Source organism: Girardinichthys multiradiatus, chromosome 8, assembly GCF_021462225.1.
Source record: "Girardinichthys multiradiatus isolate DD_20200921_A chromosome 8, DD_fGirMul_XY1, whole genome shotgun sequence".
Taxonomy (NCBI): Eukaryota; Metazoa; Chordata; class Actinopteri; order Cyprinodontiformes; family Goodeidae; genus Girardinichthys; species Girardinichthys multiradiatus.
This window is the reverse complement of record NC_061801.1, coordinates 11,775,264-11,791,415: the sequence shown is the minus strand read 5'-3', so window position 1 is coordinate 11,791,415 and position 16,152 is coordinate 11,775,264. Positions and strand designations below refer to the sequence as shown.

Here is a 16,152-nt window from a genome sequence, read left to right as displayed (position 1 = left end):
GAGTCTTCTTCCCTCAGTAGCAACGTTCATACGGAAGAGTGTTGTGGTTCCCGCCACCTGGCATCTCTTGGACAACGTGCGTTCAGTGATTGGAAACAGATTGTAGTCTCTGACCAGCTCCTTACATTTCACCACAGTGAGACTATTCTAAACAGCCTATTTGAAATTAGGTGTGTTGAAGAAGTCAATGTGATATAAACTAATTACACTGAATAAATAAACTCTGTAGAAGCATTTAAACCAAGCATTCCTCATTTTTGAAAGCTGCCCTGTTCTTCAAAAGATACGTCTCCAAACACAAGTGATACTTTATTTTAGCTGTTGTCAAGGTAAAGACAATGGGTGGACTTTTCCAAATTAAAATGTTTTATCATATACCGTAAATTCCGGATTATAAGCCGCTGCTTTTTTCCCACACTTTGAACACTGCGGCCTATGCGACGGTGCGGTTGATGCATGTTTTTTTTCATGCCGCCAAAAACATTTTGCCTGGTAACAGTAGAAGAATCAAATTGATGATTAGTTCAAAGAGCTCCAATGAACTTGTGCGATAAATCAGGAGCACTTTCACAATTCAATTACCGGTATTGTTAATAAGTCGTTTATATTCACCCTCGTCAACATGGAAAATCACCAACGGGTTTTGAAAGGCTGGACTGCTGCGTGATTAACGGGACCGGGTGCGCTCAAGTGAGAGCGACAACGAAGAGGCTGAAGTGAGTGATGAGATCCTGAGGCTGTTCAATTCGGACACTGAAGAAAAGGACTTTGATGGTTTCAGTGCGCAGGAAGAAGATGAAGAATGCAATCAATGACTTTTGACCTGGTAGGCTGCAGTGTAAATCAGTTAGGAGATATTGGAATGTTGTTCGTGCACTGTTCAGTAAAAAAGCATAAGCAACGAAATTTGTGTGTTACTGATGACGTACGTATATTTAAAGGTAGCCGTGTTACAGGCACTGTTCGAAAAAAAGCATTTGCAATATGTATGTGTTTATATTATCATACGGATTAAGTTAAAAGTAAAAAATTCCTCACGTGTAATATCTTTCTGTGTAAATCGTATTACAACGTGGGACACCCGCGGCTTAACATCCGGTGCGGCCTGTACAAGTACAACATTGGTTTTCTTTTTAAAATTAGAGCATGCGGCTTTTAATCAGGTTCGCTCGGTAGTCTGGAATTTACACTGCCTTAGATTTCTTTGGTCAAAGAAGATGGGAAACAAGGTTGGTGCCCATGATTTAAAGTGCTTTAAAACTACAAGATAGTAGAGGAACATTGAATTTAGTGTTAGTGCTAATTTTGTGTTGAGGCTTCTGCATCTGACATTTGTCAGATCACTTCACCCCATATCTCATTATCAATCTTTTTCATGCTGCCAAGGTGAGGAAACCCCAGAACAATCTTTTTCAGTAACAAAGAGCTACTGATTTCAGAGAGATGACGTTCTTTCTGTCTCCCACAGTCGAAGCCCCTGATCCCTCTCCAGAAGGAGGAGGATCCAGAGACTCACAAAACTGTGCTGACCAACTACATGTTCCCACAGCAAACCAGGACAGATGACTGTGAGTGCACAAGACTTTGACTGTATCATGCAACTCATTAAACCAAATGCATTGTACAAAAATGTAATTGTACTAAAATTGCCAATGTATAAACTAACTTTTGGGTGCATTTCATTTGTTTAGACATTGCATTACCTGGACTAAAGTTACCATGTTTGTTTTCACAAACTTATGGGTGACCTACAAGGATCCCTAACTGCATGTTTTATGAGAATTGGTTATATGAGGCTGCAGAAGAAACCCGAGTGGTTGTCTTGTTTCCATTACAGCAGATAGCATGCACTGACCCTGTTTCATCTTGGCTTTTGAGTAATTAGAGGGTTCAGGATCTCCACACTTAAGCACCTGAAATAGTCAGAAGTCAAAAGCTTTCTTTTCTGTTCTGCTCTCTATTTCTCGTATAGCAACTATAGCGTAATATAGATCAGCCTTTTTTTATTTACGTGCTGTTTTCTCTAGGAGCTGGAATTAGTGACCACTTCAGTGCAGTGATAATGTTTTCTAGAGTTTCAATGAGGGGAACACTCAAAAGATGCCTCAGATTATCCACTGAACTTTCACATTACAACATGGAAAGTTGAACTGGAGTTCTTTTTATAAAGCTGTCCCTCAACTACGAAAAACCAGATCAGATCTCTACACATGAAGTGTTGATGTCTTCCTAAGTTGAGGCTGAACATTATTTTGACACAGGAAACCACACAGGCTGATTTTCTATCTGAACTGTCTGCCTGAATCTGTCTGCATGCTCAAAGGTCTCATAATACGTGATATGCAGATACAATTTATTCCTAATGATGGGCAGCTGCAGAAAGTGATTTTGCAGTTTCAAGAAAGCTGTGTTTCAACCGCTAGCTCAGGGACTCTTTACATAATAATTGTGCTCTTGTTTTCCTACTGGCAACATGCTGCATGTACATAAGTTACAGTATAACAGTGGACAGAGCTGGATGTTTTGTTTTGTAAATCAAAATACCCCTTTGTTGCTAATTTAGGGTTAAGCATCTAACTTCTTTCAGGTTTCTCCTACATAGCATCAGTTTAACACATGCTCTCACAGTGCCATCTGGTGGTCAAAATCAAGCTTGAATTACTGCATTTGAATTATTTAATTTAAAAAGACTAATTACTAATTGACTTCTTGGCCTCTGTTACATCGCAGTCATCCCCAACTCTGACTCTGAGAGTTTCAATCCGGCTCTCTGGGAGGAGCAACGCAAGCAGCGCGCTCAGGTGGCCTTCGAGTGCGACGAGGACAAGGATGAGAGAGAAACACCCCCGAGGGTTAGTGACGCTCATTTGTTATTACTTGCATAATTGGGAAAGCGGTGGGAGTGTCACTTAGGACAACTGCAAAGCCATTGTTAGTAAAATTCTGCTTTCTCTGCAAAAAGTATGATAAATAGTTTTGTTTAATAACTTAATTTTCTTTTTAACTGAACTTTCCTTTGGGTCTAAATGCTATGAAACTATTTTCCCGCTCAAACTAATTTAGTTTGATGTACCTTTTAATATCTTTGATTTTGTGCATGATTTAAAAACTGGGGATTGTAATGGTTGGAGTGAAGCTCAGATGCTGAACCGATAAAAATAAAGGCTGTGTTTTGAATACTGGAACTTCCCTCTAGAGGTCCAGGGACCGCGTTCTTTCCCTGACCGTATTATTACAATGAAGGAACCAGGAACTAAAACCTTTTTTAAGTAGCTGTTTTATATGGTTGTGAAAGTAGTAGTTTGAGGCCCACAGATTGAGGTTTTCCCAGCACACGAGTACACCAGCATGTACATTGTTGGTTTCTGCTTCAACGTTTGAATAGCTGATCTTCAGAAAAACCCATAACGCATTCATAGCTGTTTCAGTGAAGGCAGCAGTTAAGCAGGCCTTATCCTTTCTGTTTTATTAGCTTTATTATTTGTCTTTCCTCTGCTGGACATCCATCATGAAGAATGGACTCATTCAGAAAATATTACCAAAACGTAGACCACAGAAGGATAGATCAACAGCCACTGTCTAAAGGAACAGTGAAATAAGTCTTTAAGCTAAAGGCATCGAGAACTAACTTGAATAATGGAGAACTGGTGTCAGTGTAGTGCTTTAATCAACTTGGAAGCACAAATCATGTTTCACCCTGCTTGTTCTGGACCGAATAATGTTGATGTGTTTGACTAAAGGCATTCTGGTGGGAATAAGTTGAAAAAGTTAATAAAAAATAGACTTGTTATATATTTTTGGACCTTTGAATTTAAACATGTGTATTCGCATTCCTCCAGGAGGGGAACCTGAAACGGTACCCGACCCCTTACCCAGACGAGCTGAAGAACATGGTAAAAACAGCCCAGTCTGTGGCTCACAGGCTGAAGGAGGATGAAACAAGTGACGAGTCTGGGAAAGAGTCCAAACCAGTAGAAAGGAACCACATTGGAGTGCAGGACGTGGGAGTTAAGGTCAGCTTTAGCTAAAATAAATATGGAAATATATTAGTCACTTTCATTTTGTGGATTCTTTTTTCTTTAGAGCCTCATCAGTAAGTTATAGAAAGGCCTTTATGGCCTTGAACTATTTCACATTTTGTGACGTTATGACCACAAAGGTTGATGTATTTTATCTCTGAAAAACCAACACAAAGTAGTGAAATATTGTTGAAGGCAATGGATTCATTTTCAGTATTTCTTTTTTTTTTTTTACAAAGAAAAATCTGAAAAGCAAAGCCTGCATTTATATTCAGCTCTCTTTACTCTGGTACCCCTAAATAAAACCTTGTGCAACCAACTGCCTTCAGGTTGTGGAGAAGTTTAAAGAAGGGTTTATAGTTTATAAAACAACATACAATGCTTTAAACATCTCAATGTGCACTTTTCATGGCACAATATTAAAACTCTCAAGACATCATCGTTAATATAAACTGACAGATTCACAGCTCAGGTAGAAGAATCTGGTGACAGACAACAATGATTCGTGTGCTACACAAATCTGCCTTTTATGGAGGAGTTGCAAGAAAAGTTGATGTATTATTTGCATATTGCCACAAGCCACTTGGTGTTGCAGCAAGTATGTAGAAAGAGGTGCCCTGGTCACCTGAGACCAAAATTAAACTTTTTAGACTCTACGTAAAACTAATGTTTTGCTGAAATCAAACACTCCCCACCTTGAAACATGGTGCGGCAGTGTCATGCTGTGGGGAAGCCGAAGCAGGGCAGCAGGCAAGAGCTAATGGGAAGATGACTTGAGCTGAATGCAGGGCAATCCTTGTAGATAAGCTGTTACAGGCTGCAGTGGAAGTTCACCTTCCAGCAGGAGAACTTTAAACATTTAGCCAGAGCTGGTTAAATCAAAGCAAGTTGTTGTATTAGAATGGCCTAGTCAAAGTTCAGGCCTATTTCTAATCTAATCCAATACAAATGCAATTTGTAAAACATGAAAACAAATGATGCTTTTCCTTCATAGTTATTCTCTACTGTGTGTTGGTCCATTACACAAAATCCCAATAAAATACATGTTAGGGGTTACAAAATGTGAATATGGTAAAGAGGTGTAAATAGTATTGCTTGGCATCGCATATTATGGCACATATATAAAAGGAAAGCTTTTAATATTTAACAGACCGTTTTTTGTTCTAAAGGTGATAGAGGCCCCCTGTCCCAACGGTGTAGCATCAGACATTGAACCTCCAGTATCTTCAGCTCGTCTCCAAAATGCTCCTGCAGCTGAATTAAAAGACACTTTAGAGCCCATCAGCTCCCAGATCATTCCCTTTAAATCTTCAGAGGGTTCAGTGCTGAACCACGAGGACACACTAGAGGTGGTTACCATTTTACCGAGTTTCCTCCTTTTCCAAAAAATGAAAAAATACTCAAAATTTCATAGAATTATCCAGCTTTTTAAAAAGTCCTGTCTTCTTCTTCAGGACACTGAGGAGCTTTCAGAGGAAGAAGAGATGAAAATCGCAGAGATGAGACCTCCTCTTATTGAGATTTCCATCAATCAGCCTAAAGTAGTGACTCTAAGTAAGGATAAAAAAGGTAAGCCTAAAGTTAAGGAAGTATAATTTTAGATTTTAAGAGAAACAAATTCAGTGGTGCTCATTTAAAAGTAATATTTCTCTTTAATAGATGATGGAAAAGATGCTGATTCTTTGCTGGATGACACCGTGGCCAACAGTAACCAGAACAACAGCAACTGTTCATCACCATCGCGCATGTCCGACTCTGTGTCTTTGACCACCGACAGCAGTCAGGACAACTCTCTGTGCACGCCTGAGAGGGAGTCCAAGATGCCCTTTCTTCCAAAAAGCAGGTAGGTAGAATTCAAGGCTTAAGTGAAGGAAAACTCATTCTGTTGTTTCTACACAATCTAATTTTGTGTTTCTGTCTTCTGGCAATAAATATTTCTAGGCAAGACGATGAGAATATGAACCAGCCAAAGGACACCACCCCTCTGCTCCATAATGGTAATGGATCTGAACCGTCCCTTCAGGCCCTTTTAAAAACCCAGCAGACCCCACCACACTATGACCTGGCAATGGAAGCCAAACTGGCCTTCATTGAGAAGGAGATAACCAACGGAATGGGAGACGCCTATACAAAGTGGGACCAGATCAATATGAACGTGACCAAGCTGCCAGCCTACCACACTGCTCAGTTTAATCAGTTGGACAAAGCAGAGACTGGTTCAGTTGAGGACTTCAACAGCAAGCAGAGTTACGGTAATGACAACGTGGACCACACACAGAATGGGAATCAGCTAGGAAGTGACTGCATCAATAGTCTTGTGAACAGAAGCCAAGGGATGAGAGGGGAGACATCTGCTCTACACGCAGCCTCGCCAGGCATGGCTGCCAACAGTGACATTTCTCTGTCTCGCAGCACAGAGGAGTTGTCTCCAGAGAAAAGATGTCACCCGCCACAGGTGATGAAATCTCACAGCATTAGCAATATAGAAACAGGAGGCATGAAGCTGTACTCCTTTGATGGGGACGATGATGCTGCAGCAGTGACCAGAATGACGGGGGCTGGTCCAGGGCCAGGAGCTCAGGGCCAGAACATTGTCAGGAGCAAGTCAGCCAGTCAGTTACTCAATGACCAGAGTTTCCTGGTCTACCCTGGCTCCTCAACATCTTCCTCAGACCTGCTGTCCGCCTCTAAGCCTCATGTCAGCACCAGCAGATATCCACCCTCCTCCACCATGAGTATGGGAGCTCCTCCCCCTCAATACAATATTCAGTACGCGAGCAGCGCTATACCTAAAGACGGCCCCTGGGCTCAGAGGGCAGCCGTGCCACTTGACCACCAAGGCTACCTCCCACCTCATCCACACTCCCTCGCCAACACCAATTTCTCAAACCGCAACCAGGCACCTCCTTATCCTCTACAGCCTCAGCAGAGGGGACCCCCTATGGCCCCCATAGGAGACTGGACTAAGGAGAGGCTTCATTCTACCAGCGGGCAGCCTAGAAGCAGCACTCTGCAGCGGCAAAGCAGCTCCGCTTCCTCAGTCTCAATGGGCGACCCAAGGCGCATCCAAGTGCCCGAGGGAGAGTACATGACTTACAGGGACATTAACACCCTCGCCAGGGGGCCCCTGGCAATGAGCCAGGCCTTGCAGAGGCCCTTCTCTGCTCGAACTTACAGCATCGATGCAGCCGTAGCTTCCAGGCCTGTCAGTGCCAGGCCCCAGCCCCGCGAGCTTCCAGAAAGGACCATGTCTGTTAGCGATTTCAACTACCAGCAAAGCAGCCCCAGCAAGCAGCCCAACACCAGGGTGAAGTCTGAGCACTCGCTTCTGGACGGACCAGGTCAGATGTCAGGAGGGATGGGACCAGGAAGGGTGCCCACAGACTGGCGGGACCAAGTGATGCGGCATATCGAAGCCAAGAAAATGGAGAAGGTAAAAAGTACCGATATGATCCATTTTTACGGCTACCAAAATGTTTCAATGTTTCACCTTTTTTTCTTCTTTGATACATAGTTAGGTTCCAACCATTCAGATATATAGCTTTAGTGGCTAAGCTACATTTTAGACACTATTTTGGGCTGCAGACGGGGTTATAACAAATAACACTGTTAGGGGAGAAATGCATCTTGGGTCTTCTCAAAGTGACCTAAATCTGTGGTCTTTAAAGCCATTGTATGCCACAGATAGGCCCAGAGTGAACAGAGCTTTCAATGACTAAATAGAGCCATAGCATATAGCAATATAAAGCCATAATGTGGTGCTGCCCATCACCCACTTGTTGCTGCACACTGCTGGCCAGCAGGCTGAAAGGAAGCTCCTAGACTTTTTTTCTTTGCTAGTGAGCAAATGTAGTTGTCTAGAAATATTGCCAGTTGTGAAAAAACATGGACAGTCATGATGCAGATACTGTGGATGTTAATTAATCCATTCTTATAGATTGATGGACACTTCGGTTATGAAGTGAATGAGTTGGTAGAGCAGTCATGATGAGATGCCTTTTTTAATGAAATCTGTGTATTAGTTTTGATCTGCCACGCATTCCTCTTATTAGGGTAGGCAAGTTACAGATGTCTATAAAACTTCCTGCTGCCCCTAGGGTTGAGCTAATATTAGCTGATTATTCTAATAGAGGTACTATAGAAAGAGCAATGTAGCACATATTATTTGCCATAAGTACTTAAAAAGTACTTCTGTGTTTTTATGTGTGAAATTCAAAACACATATTCATATATAACTGTCTTAGATTAATTTTGATACCACAGATGTTTGATATTTGGACACCTGAATTATATCATGTAATACTTTTTCATTTATTTGTGTAAACACTGTGTAAAGCCTCAGTATTTTTCCTCATGGTTATCATACTTTAAGAATCTCATGTTGGCCAATGCCTAAACACAAACACCAACTTAAACGTTGGTTTCTTGCTCAGCACCAAGGCTAATTTCCACTGTAATGTTGATTTTTTTTTTTTTTTTTTGTTTCATGTTCATAATGTGTATTTCCATTTCTCCTTTAAATGCAAAATACAAATCTTGCATATTCCAGCAGGTTTAAAACAAGAAATGGGACAGTCACAGTAAATATTTTCTTATGGGTTTGTTCCAACATGGAACCGTTAATCGAAGCACCTTTAATAAGTAGGTAAACAAATAAAAGCAAAGAGTTTTTCCGAGACTACTAACCCATCTGCAGAACTCTGATTCACTGCATCCTGGTCTTTACTGTAAATCTGTCGATTGTTTTTGTTTTTTTTTTGTCTCTCACTCATTTTGTGGATTGCATGGCAACCTCTGACATGTCGGCTGCGTCCTTGTCGTCAGAATGTGCTGTCTCGCTCCTATCATTTCAATACTTCTCCGCTGAGCTGGTCTCACTATGGCAGCTGTAGGGATATGCAGGCCAGCCAAGCGGGCGTGGTCTTAAGTGGCACTGACCGACAGCCCTACGGAGCCCTGAGCTTCCGTGTGAGTACTGTGAACTTGTAGTTAGCTCCTGCAGTTCATACTAAGCCAGGGCTTCTAGCACCGGCTAGTTTCACATTATTTTTAAAATGGAAAAAAAAAAAGAAAAGTCTGTTTCCTTGTCTATCAGATGTTGAGAAGTGATCAGACTCCCAGAAGCCATCTTTCACTTGTCCTTTCAGAGACAAACCAGAGTTTAGTGTTTCTCAACATCTGATTTCCCGTTACTAAAATTCATGTCTGGTGCTTAATTTCAGAGTGAAACCTGGAAGGATTCCAGTTTCGTGTTGCTTGTGATCATTAGCAGAAAAGCTGTTTAACAGGGGCCTTGTTATTTTTAATATTTGATATATGCAACAAAATATAAAAAATAATCCAGTAGCAAATGTAAATATTCTTAAAGCTATTCCTCTTTAGCTAAAGTAAAACAGTCTCATCCTGTTTCCATTTGTTCATAAGTTGCAGATCAGATGGGACAGAACAGCCCCTTTTACACATGCTGTGCTCTTTACCATCATAAAAACGTCCCAGTGTCCCTCACCATCTCACCACAAATAAATCCTCCTGTGATTGTAATTGGCTGTCTGGACCATGTTGTTTTCTCCTTTAATGGCAATGCTTAACTCATCGTCTTCACTCCAACCTTTGATCACTTCAGCCTGACTTCATAGCCTCCCACTTGGTGTGTGGAGTTAAAAATATGTTGATGAGAGGTAAGATATTAATGATGTAGATGTGGGAATTAGAACGTAGATTGAGACTTCCTGATCTCATTGTTTTTATGTGTGACGTCTTCCTTTCCTAAACACTTAATAAAAACTAAATCCTGCTTAGTTCTTGATTTGAGCCAAAACATAATTGAATGTTTCCCATTAAAAACCTGATATGATGACCTTGTCCCTCTCTGATGAATCAATACCTTGCTTTGGTGTCATTATAAGACAAACTGTGTCCCTGTCATCCTTTCAACTTGTCGTGCATATTGATTGAAGAAGTAACTAGTACTTGTTTGACATGTGTCATTTCAGTGCAATAATTATCAAAATGTTCCTTTCAGGATGACGTTTTTGTTCCACAAGGGCCACAAAGCTACACCATGGACCCCCACAGAAAAGTAGGTGTAATTCATGTGATCCTATACTGATATTTGTAGATTAAACTTAAACCGTGTAAATCATGCTGCTTTTATCAACTGATAATACAAACACAAGGTCAAGCCTAATAATTAGTGCGTACATATAAAAAGAAAATTATATAGGATTTCCATTTTTTTTTTTTCTTTTAACAAATACTTTAAAATGTGGCATGTATTTGTAATCTAAATGATGAGAGTAAATCAGGGGCTTAATGTGAGAGCATGTCATGCATTTTTTATTTGTAAACCTTTTAGCAAGGCACTAAGCTTGTACACATGAGTCTTAACCAATAGCTGAGCATTCAGTTCATCACTGTGTGTTTCTGTTGCCTAGGTGCCTTTGATGAATGGTCAGATGGGACCTTCTGTTCGTCCTCAGATCAGCATGACCTCAATGACTCGCCATCCTTCCAGAGAGCAGCTCATCGACTATCTGATGCTCAAAGTCTCCCAGCAGCCCCATGGGCCTCCCCGTATTCCTCACGACATGCTACGGCAAGAGGTGAGGGCATAGTTTTCTCTTCTAAACGCTCAAGTGAAATATCATATTTAGCAGCTAATACAAGTACAAACACTCCTTTGTTTCTAGACATCCAAATGACCTCAGATTGTCCTTTTATTTTGCTTATTCCTTAGACGTTTTCTTTCATTTTCATCTTCTTAGTGATCAGCACTATGATAATCTTCTAAAATTACTGTCCTTGTTGGAGCTCTAACTCCAGCCAGTTCTTGTTTATGTGTTTATGTGCTGCTGGCAAGTTTTTATTAGCGGTTATTGATATTTTAACATAACCATAAACATCCGAATATAATGGCTGCAAATTTATTAATACTCCTTGACCTTATCAGATTTTGTCCCTTACAATGCTGCCAACTGCCTCCAGAGGTCACCTAATTAGTAAATTGAGTCTGTCTGTGTGTAATTTAGTCTAATACGGTTGTTCTGTATCATCAAGAGATGCAGATGGCCGTTCTGAAGAGTAGCAAGTAGAAAGCCATAATATTCCAGGACGATCGTGGATGAAAACCAGTTGGAGGCTGCAAAAGACTTGAAACTGGATCAGAGGTTTATCTTCTAACAGAACAACAACCCTAAAGATAGAGCCAGAGCTATAATCGAATAGTTTAGATCTAAGTGTATTCATTTGTTGGAAAGTCCGACATGTTGACATGGGGGGCTGAATACAGAGCAAGGCTTTGAATGTGCTATGATGTGTTGGTCTATCAGATACAATCCCAGTCATACACAGTACAGTTTGTGGTTGTAACATTAGAAGATTCAAGGGGTATGAATACTTTTGAAAGGCACTGTATATGAGATATAAAATGAGACATGATTAGAAGATCACATTTGAGAGTAGCTAATAATGTAGCTGTAGGAGTCTTTTCCAGAAAGGTTTTTCCTCTCAGTTCCAGAAAAAGTCACTGAGGGAAGTTAAAGTACTTTAACTTCAGTAGCATTTAGTATCCACTGCTGCATTTACCTAATGCCTTTATCTCAAAATAAATCATCCTATGTTTTTCAGGTTCTAAATACAGCAGGATGGTCTTTACTTGTGTCCTGGTCTTATTTTGAGAAGTTGATTTTGAGCAGCACATCATCACTGCTACAGAGTCTAAACTGGTGTTTTCTTGTCTTCCAACTTAATCTTTTTGCAACATTTTTTTCCTCTTCATAAAAACAAATAATCTCTTTAAATAATCATTTCATTTTCTCCCTTACTCTGCATCAAAGATCAATACTAGAATTAAGTCTGGATTTCAAGGGGAAAATCTTACGAAGCATTACATATCTGGGCATTTTCTTCAAACTTTCCCACCAGGAGGGACTCGCTCTCTCTCTGTACAATGAGGCTTTGCAAATCTATCCCCAGATATATATATATTGTTGTAACCGACAGTGAGTGAAGTGAAACAGTGGCTTATTTAAAGTGTGTGGGTGTGTTTCAGATCCGTGTGAAAGTAGAGAAGAATCCAGAGCTGGGTTTCAGTATATCAGGAGGCGTGGGAGGCCGGGGAAACCCCTTTCGTCCTGATGATAATGTAAGCTTATTCTTTTTATCTTGTATTCTTTCATTTGGCTTTGAAAGACATTTTGTGTTCAGGTTTTCTACACAGTCTGAAAAGTAGTTTGGAATTTGATTAAATAACTTTTCCAGGTCTGAATAGGAAAAAGGAAACAGAGTACGGACGGAAACTATATTTCCTATCCCGTTCACTTAATAGAATGGAGCCCTCCATCTGTCCGCCTAATTATTTATTCATCCATGCGTCAGTTGAGACATTTGTTATCCATGCATCTATCCATCTGTGCTTCAATGAATTTCTCCATCCATCCATTCGCCTATGCATCCATCTATCCCTGCATGTCCATCTGCACGTCCGTCTATCCTTCCTTACGTTCACCAGTACATTAGTTTATCCACACATTCGTGCGTCTTTCCGTCCATCCTTCCCATCCATTCATGCATACATAAACACAACCATGGATACATCAGCACACAGCCTGTGTTTTCTGCAGCTTTTGTTTAAAGCCTGTCATCTTAACTTATGTAGAATTACACACTTCACAATTAACTAAAAAGGGATGGAGAACTATGGAACTTTGAGTCTAGAACTATGTGGTATTTTGAAATGTAAAAACAACTTGGAAATCTGCGCCCATTATTATTATTATTATTATTATTATCATCATCATTATTATTATAGTTTCAAAACACTGAATTTTATATCTGTAACTTTGTGTTATTTTAGGGAATTTTTGTGACACGAGTTCAACCTGAGGGGCCAGCATCCAAAATTCTTCAACCTGGAGATAGAATAATTCAGGTATTCTATCCCAGAACATGATTGTGAAAAGTATAAGTAATATATATAAATGTAATGTGGATTCAAGTTGGAAACAAATCTATTTTTTCGTCCACAGGCAAATGGATACAATTTTGTTAATATCGATCATGGGAATGCAGTGTCCCTGCTGAAGACATTCCCAACCACTGTGGATTTAATTATCATACGAGAAGTGCAAGCATAGACTCGTCTGAATCTGTCCTCCAGTAGAATGGCATGGCACATGAAAGAAGAACCAAGAAATTTATAGCGACTGTCACATTTTTATACGCAGAAGAGACTGATCTGCTGACACCTATTGGGACTATTTATAGTTGAGACCTCCTGAGGTCTTTGTCGCCTCGATTAAACGGGGAGTACCACTGAATGTAGTGGATCTTAGTGAGACAGCAGCCAACACATGCAAGTACGTGTCCTCAAAAAGCCGTCACTGTGGTATACACATATATATATATATATATATATTTTTTTTATATACAAAAACCTGAAGATTTGATGGAAACTCTGTGGTCTTTGTACAGATCAGCTTTTTTAAAGTCAACCACTTATCAACCACTTGTCAAAGTTTGGGTTTTACATCTTCAGATGGGGCATGGAGGTGACCACTAGGGGGCAGGGCTCCCTCCCCTCTTATTTGTCCTTAAGTTTGCATTTTATTTAATTTTTTGTTTTATTTAGTGAAACAATTTCCCAGTTGCCAGGCGACATTATCAAAAGGGATTGCGTTACGTGCTTCTCATGGAGAGACGAATGTAGATCAAGGAAGCGTTTGTTTCTGTTTTTATTAGAAGATCAAAGAGTAAACAAGAGGGGATCGTCCACTCCGGCTTCCATAAACCTGTGAACATCCACCAGCACACAGACACCTCAGTTGTGTTCTGGATAACCAGACCTGTGCCATCTGGAAATTCATCCCAACTTGTCAGATGTTTTCAGAAATGCAGCTGATCCGATAATGAGACAAGAAGACAGGATAGAATTCTTGTCTGTTCAGAATGTGCAAGTTTTGTTTGGAATAAGGACCAAAACTGGGGCAATAAGCACATTTTGGTTCACACAGGATGAGATAAAGGTGCTAAAGCCAACTTTTCCCATCAGTTTTGCTGAAAGTAGGTTGAGGTTACTCTATTTAACCAAAGCAAGCATTAATAAAATAAACAGAGGGTAAAGGCAGGGACTGTTCTCAGAAAGATTTTAGGATAGTTAGGTGGTTAGTTAGTTGTGGGATTTCATCTTTTAGGTCGCCATCAACGCAAAAAAAGATCTTCAATATCTAACTTTTTTTTTTTTTTTTTTACACAGAAGAAAACCACGGGTTGCCTTTTGTGTCTGTTTTGTCCTCATCACTCATCACTTTGAAGCAGTCTTGTGTTTTTATTGTTCTTCGCTGTACAGAGAACAGGGATGGGAGACAAATTGTCAAGTGCCATAGACCTTGAACTGTTTGAACAAGGGGAGGACGTTCAGCCCCCAGGAACCCAAGCAATACCCACACTCAAAACCCTTCAAGTACATCTGCAGCATAATGGCTTCAAAGCAATATTTAAAAACCTTTATTTTTGTTCACCCAGCATCGTTTTTAAAACTAAACACAAGCTTTTAGTACTCCCTGATGATTTTACATGTTTTTATATTGTGAAATGATCTTTTTTTTTATATAATGAAATGGCACAGTGTTTGTGGCATTGCTCAAAAAGATTCTCTTCGTTGTGTAAGACTTTTTGTCACTTTGGCTGATAAATTTTACTGTTTTGTCAAGTACTGGATGTCTTGCTGTTTGGGTTTCAATTTCTAGTTCCACTGTGGTGTGGGGGTGGTACTGATCCAGCATTCTCACCTGTAAAAGGACTGTGATCAAGATTCATATTACCCCGCCTGTTGATATTCAGACACAGGTACAACAGAGAGATGTGTTTCCAAAACTAGAGGAAATGATAAAATACACACAAAGTTATTGTCCAGTGAATTCCATTTAATATAAATATAGAAGCATTCTCCACTGGTTGCCAGTAGAATATTTTCTGTTGTCCGGCTGGATTTTTGAATCATCTTATGCTATTTGCATTGGCAACCAAATAAAAATACAGATTAACTGAGTTTTAGTTCCTTCAACTACACCAGTAGTTGCTCTAATGAAAGATATTTGTTCTAAATGAAGCTGACCATTAGTTCATCTACTTGATCTGACATTGGTAAATTTTGATTTACAAGAAAGAGATTTTTCACACAGTTTGTTGTATTGTACTCTGAAATCATTGATTGTATTTGTTTTAACATTCTTTTTTTGTTTTTTTAACAATGGAGATTAATTTCTTGGGTTATGGTCACTTTATAATCACTTTAAACGAATTGTCTGATATTTTAGACAATCTAGGGGTAAAAACAATTCTCTTTTCACTGTTTCTTCATCCATGTTTTTGTTTTTCGCTCCCACTTTTATATTTATTTAGCAAACTTACATGGAATTTTAGACCTTACTAATGAAATTGTAAATATTGAAAAAAATTGGTGACTTGCGATTGTAAAACCAGCAATAAATTGCAATGCCGAGGCTCCCATTTAATTGTATAGCTAGTATTTCTAATGTTTCTCCGGAAACGGTCACAGTGAGATGATTGAAATGCATTTATCCAACATTCCAGATTTTGTACATAATTTCCTGTTTCAGAAGTTACCTGTGGGGCAATAAACTAATGCTGTTTAACAGTGATGCTTTTGTTTTTCTGTCTTAGTTATCTTAAGGGCTAATGGAATAGCTGAGGATTACTCAATAAATAGCCCAGTGTATTAGAACGTCATTCACTGTGAGAAAGCTGGTGCTACCTTTAAAACAGGCTACTAGTTTTGTCATTTCTGACAACAGTTGTGTCACCAGAATACCTAGATTAGCAGGCGGTGGTTGTGCAAAACATAGTGGAAGTGAATGGAAAAAGCTAAAAGTCTCCCTTTCTGTCCTTGTTTAATTGCAGTCAGAAGGTTTTTTGCAGGACCCTGTCAGTCATGTCAACTCTGTTAGGCTGTCCACGTTTAGTTTACATGTTTAGCCTTAAAAAGTCTCTCTAGTCACATGTGGATTTACGGTAAGTCAAAAATACTGATACACAATCTCAGGAAAAATGCTTTGGAGGAGGATGGGTTCACTCTGTTTTTTGCAGGACAGGCTGGATACTTGTACTGAGCGAC

At 39.8% G+C, this 16,152-nt stretch overlaps 1 protein-coding gene across 6 annotated transcripts in view; it reads left to right on the top strand.

Annotated features, from left to right (window-relative positions):
- The window catches only part of erbin (erbb2 interacting protein), a 70,868-nt gene extending 55,189 nt beyond the window's left edge, over nt 1-15,679 (top strand). For 3 of the 6 annotated variants that reach the window (XM_047372297.1, XM_047372295.1, XM_047372296.1), the window contains 13 exons: nt 1,469-1,568; nt 2,731-2,852; nt 3,840-4,013; nt 5,189-5,368; nt 5,474-5,588; nt 5,679-5,862; nt 5,961-7,452; nt 8,844-8,987; nt 10,042-10,098; nt 10,454-10,621; nt 12,070-12,162; nt 12,874-12,948; nt 13,046-15,679. In XM_047372297.1, coding sequence (XP_047228253.1) covers nt 1,469-1,568; nt 2,731-2,852; nt 3,840-4,013; nt 5,189-5,368; nt 5,474-5,588; nt 5,679-5,862; nt 5,961-7,452; nt 8,844-8,987; nt 10,042-10,098; nt 10,454-10,621; nt 12,070-12,162; nt 12,874-12,948; nt 13,046-13,153 — 3,012 coding nt within the window. In that variant the 3' untranslated portion in view covers nt 13,154-15,679. Of the gene's footprint in view, nt 1-17; nt 818-1,468; nt 1,569-2,730; nt 2,853-3,839; nt 4,014-5,188; nt 5,369-5,473; nt 5,589-5,678; nt 5,863-5,960; nt 7,453-8,843; nt 8,988-10,041; nt 10,099-10,453; nt 10,622-12,069; nt 12,163-12,873; nt 12,949-13,045 lie in introns of those variants that run through there. The other 3 variants (XM_047372298.1, XM_047372300.1, XM_047372299.1) reach the window with 3 other exon arrangements.
- The last annotated feature ends 473 nt before the right edge of the window (nt 15,680-16,152 follow it).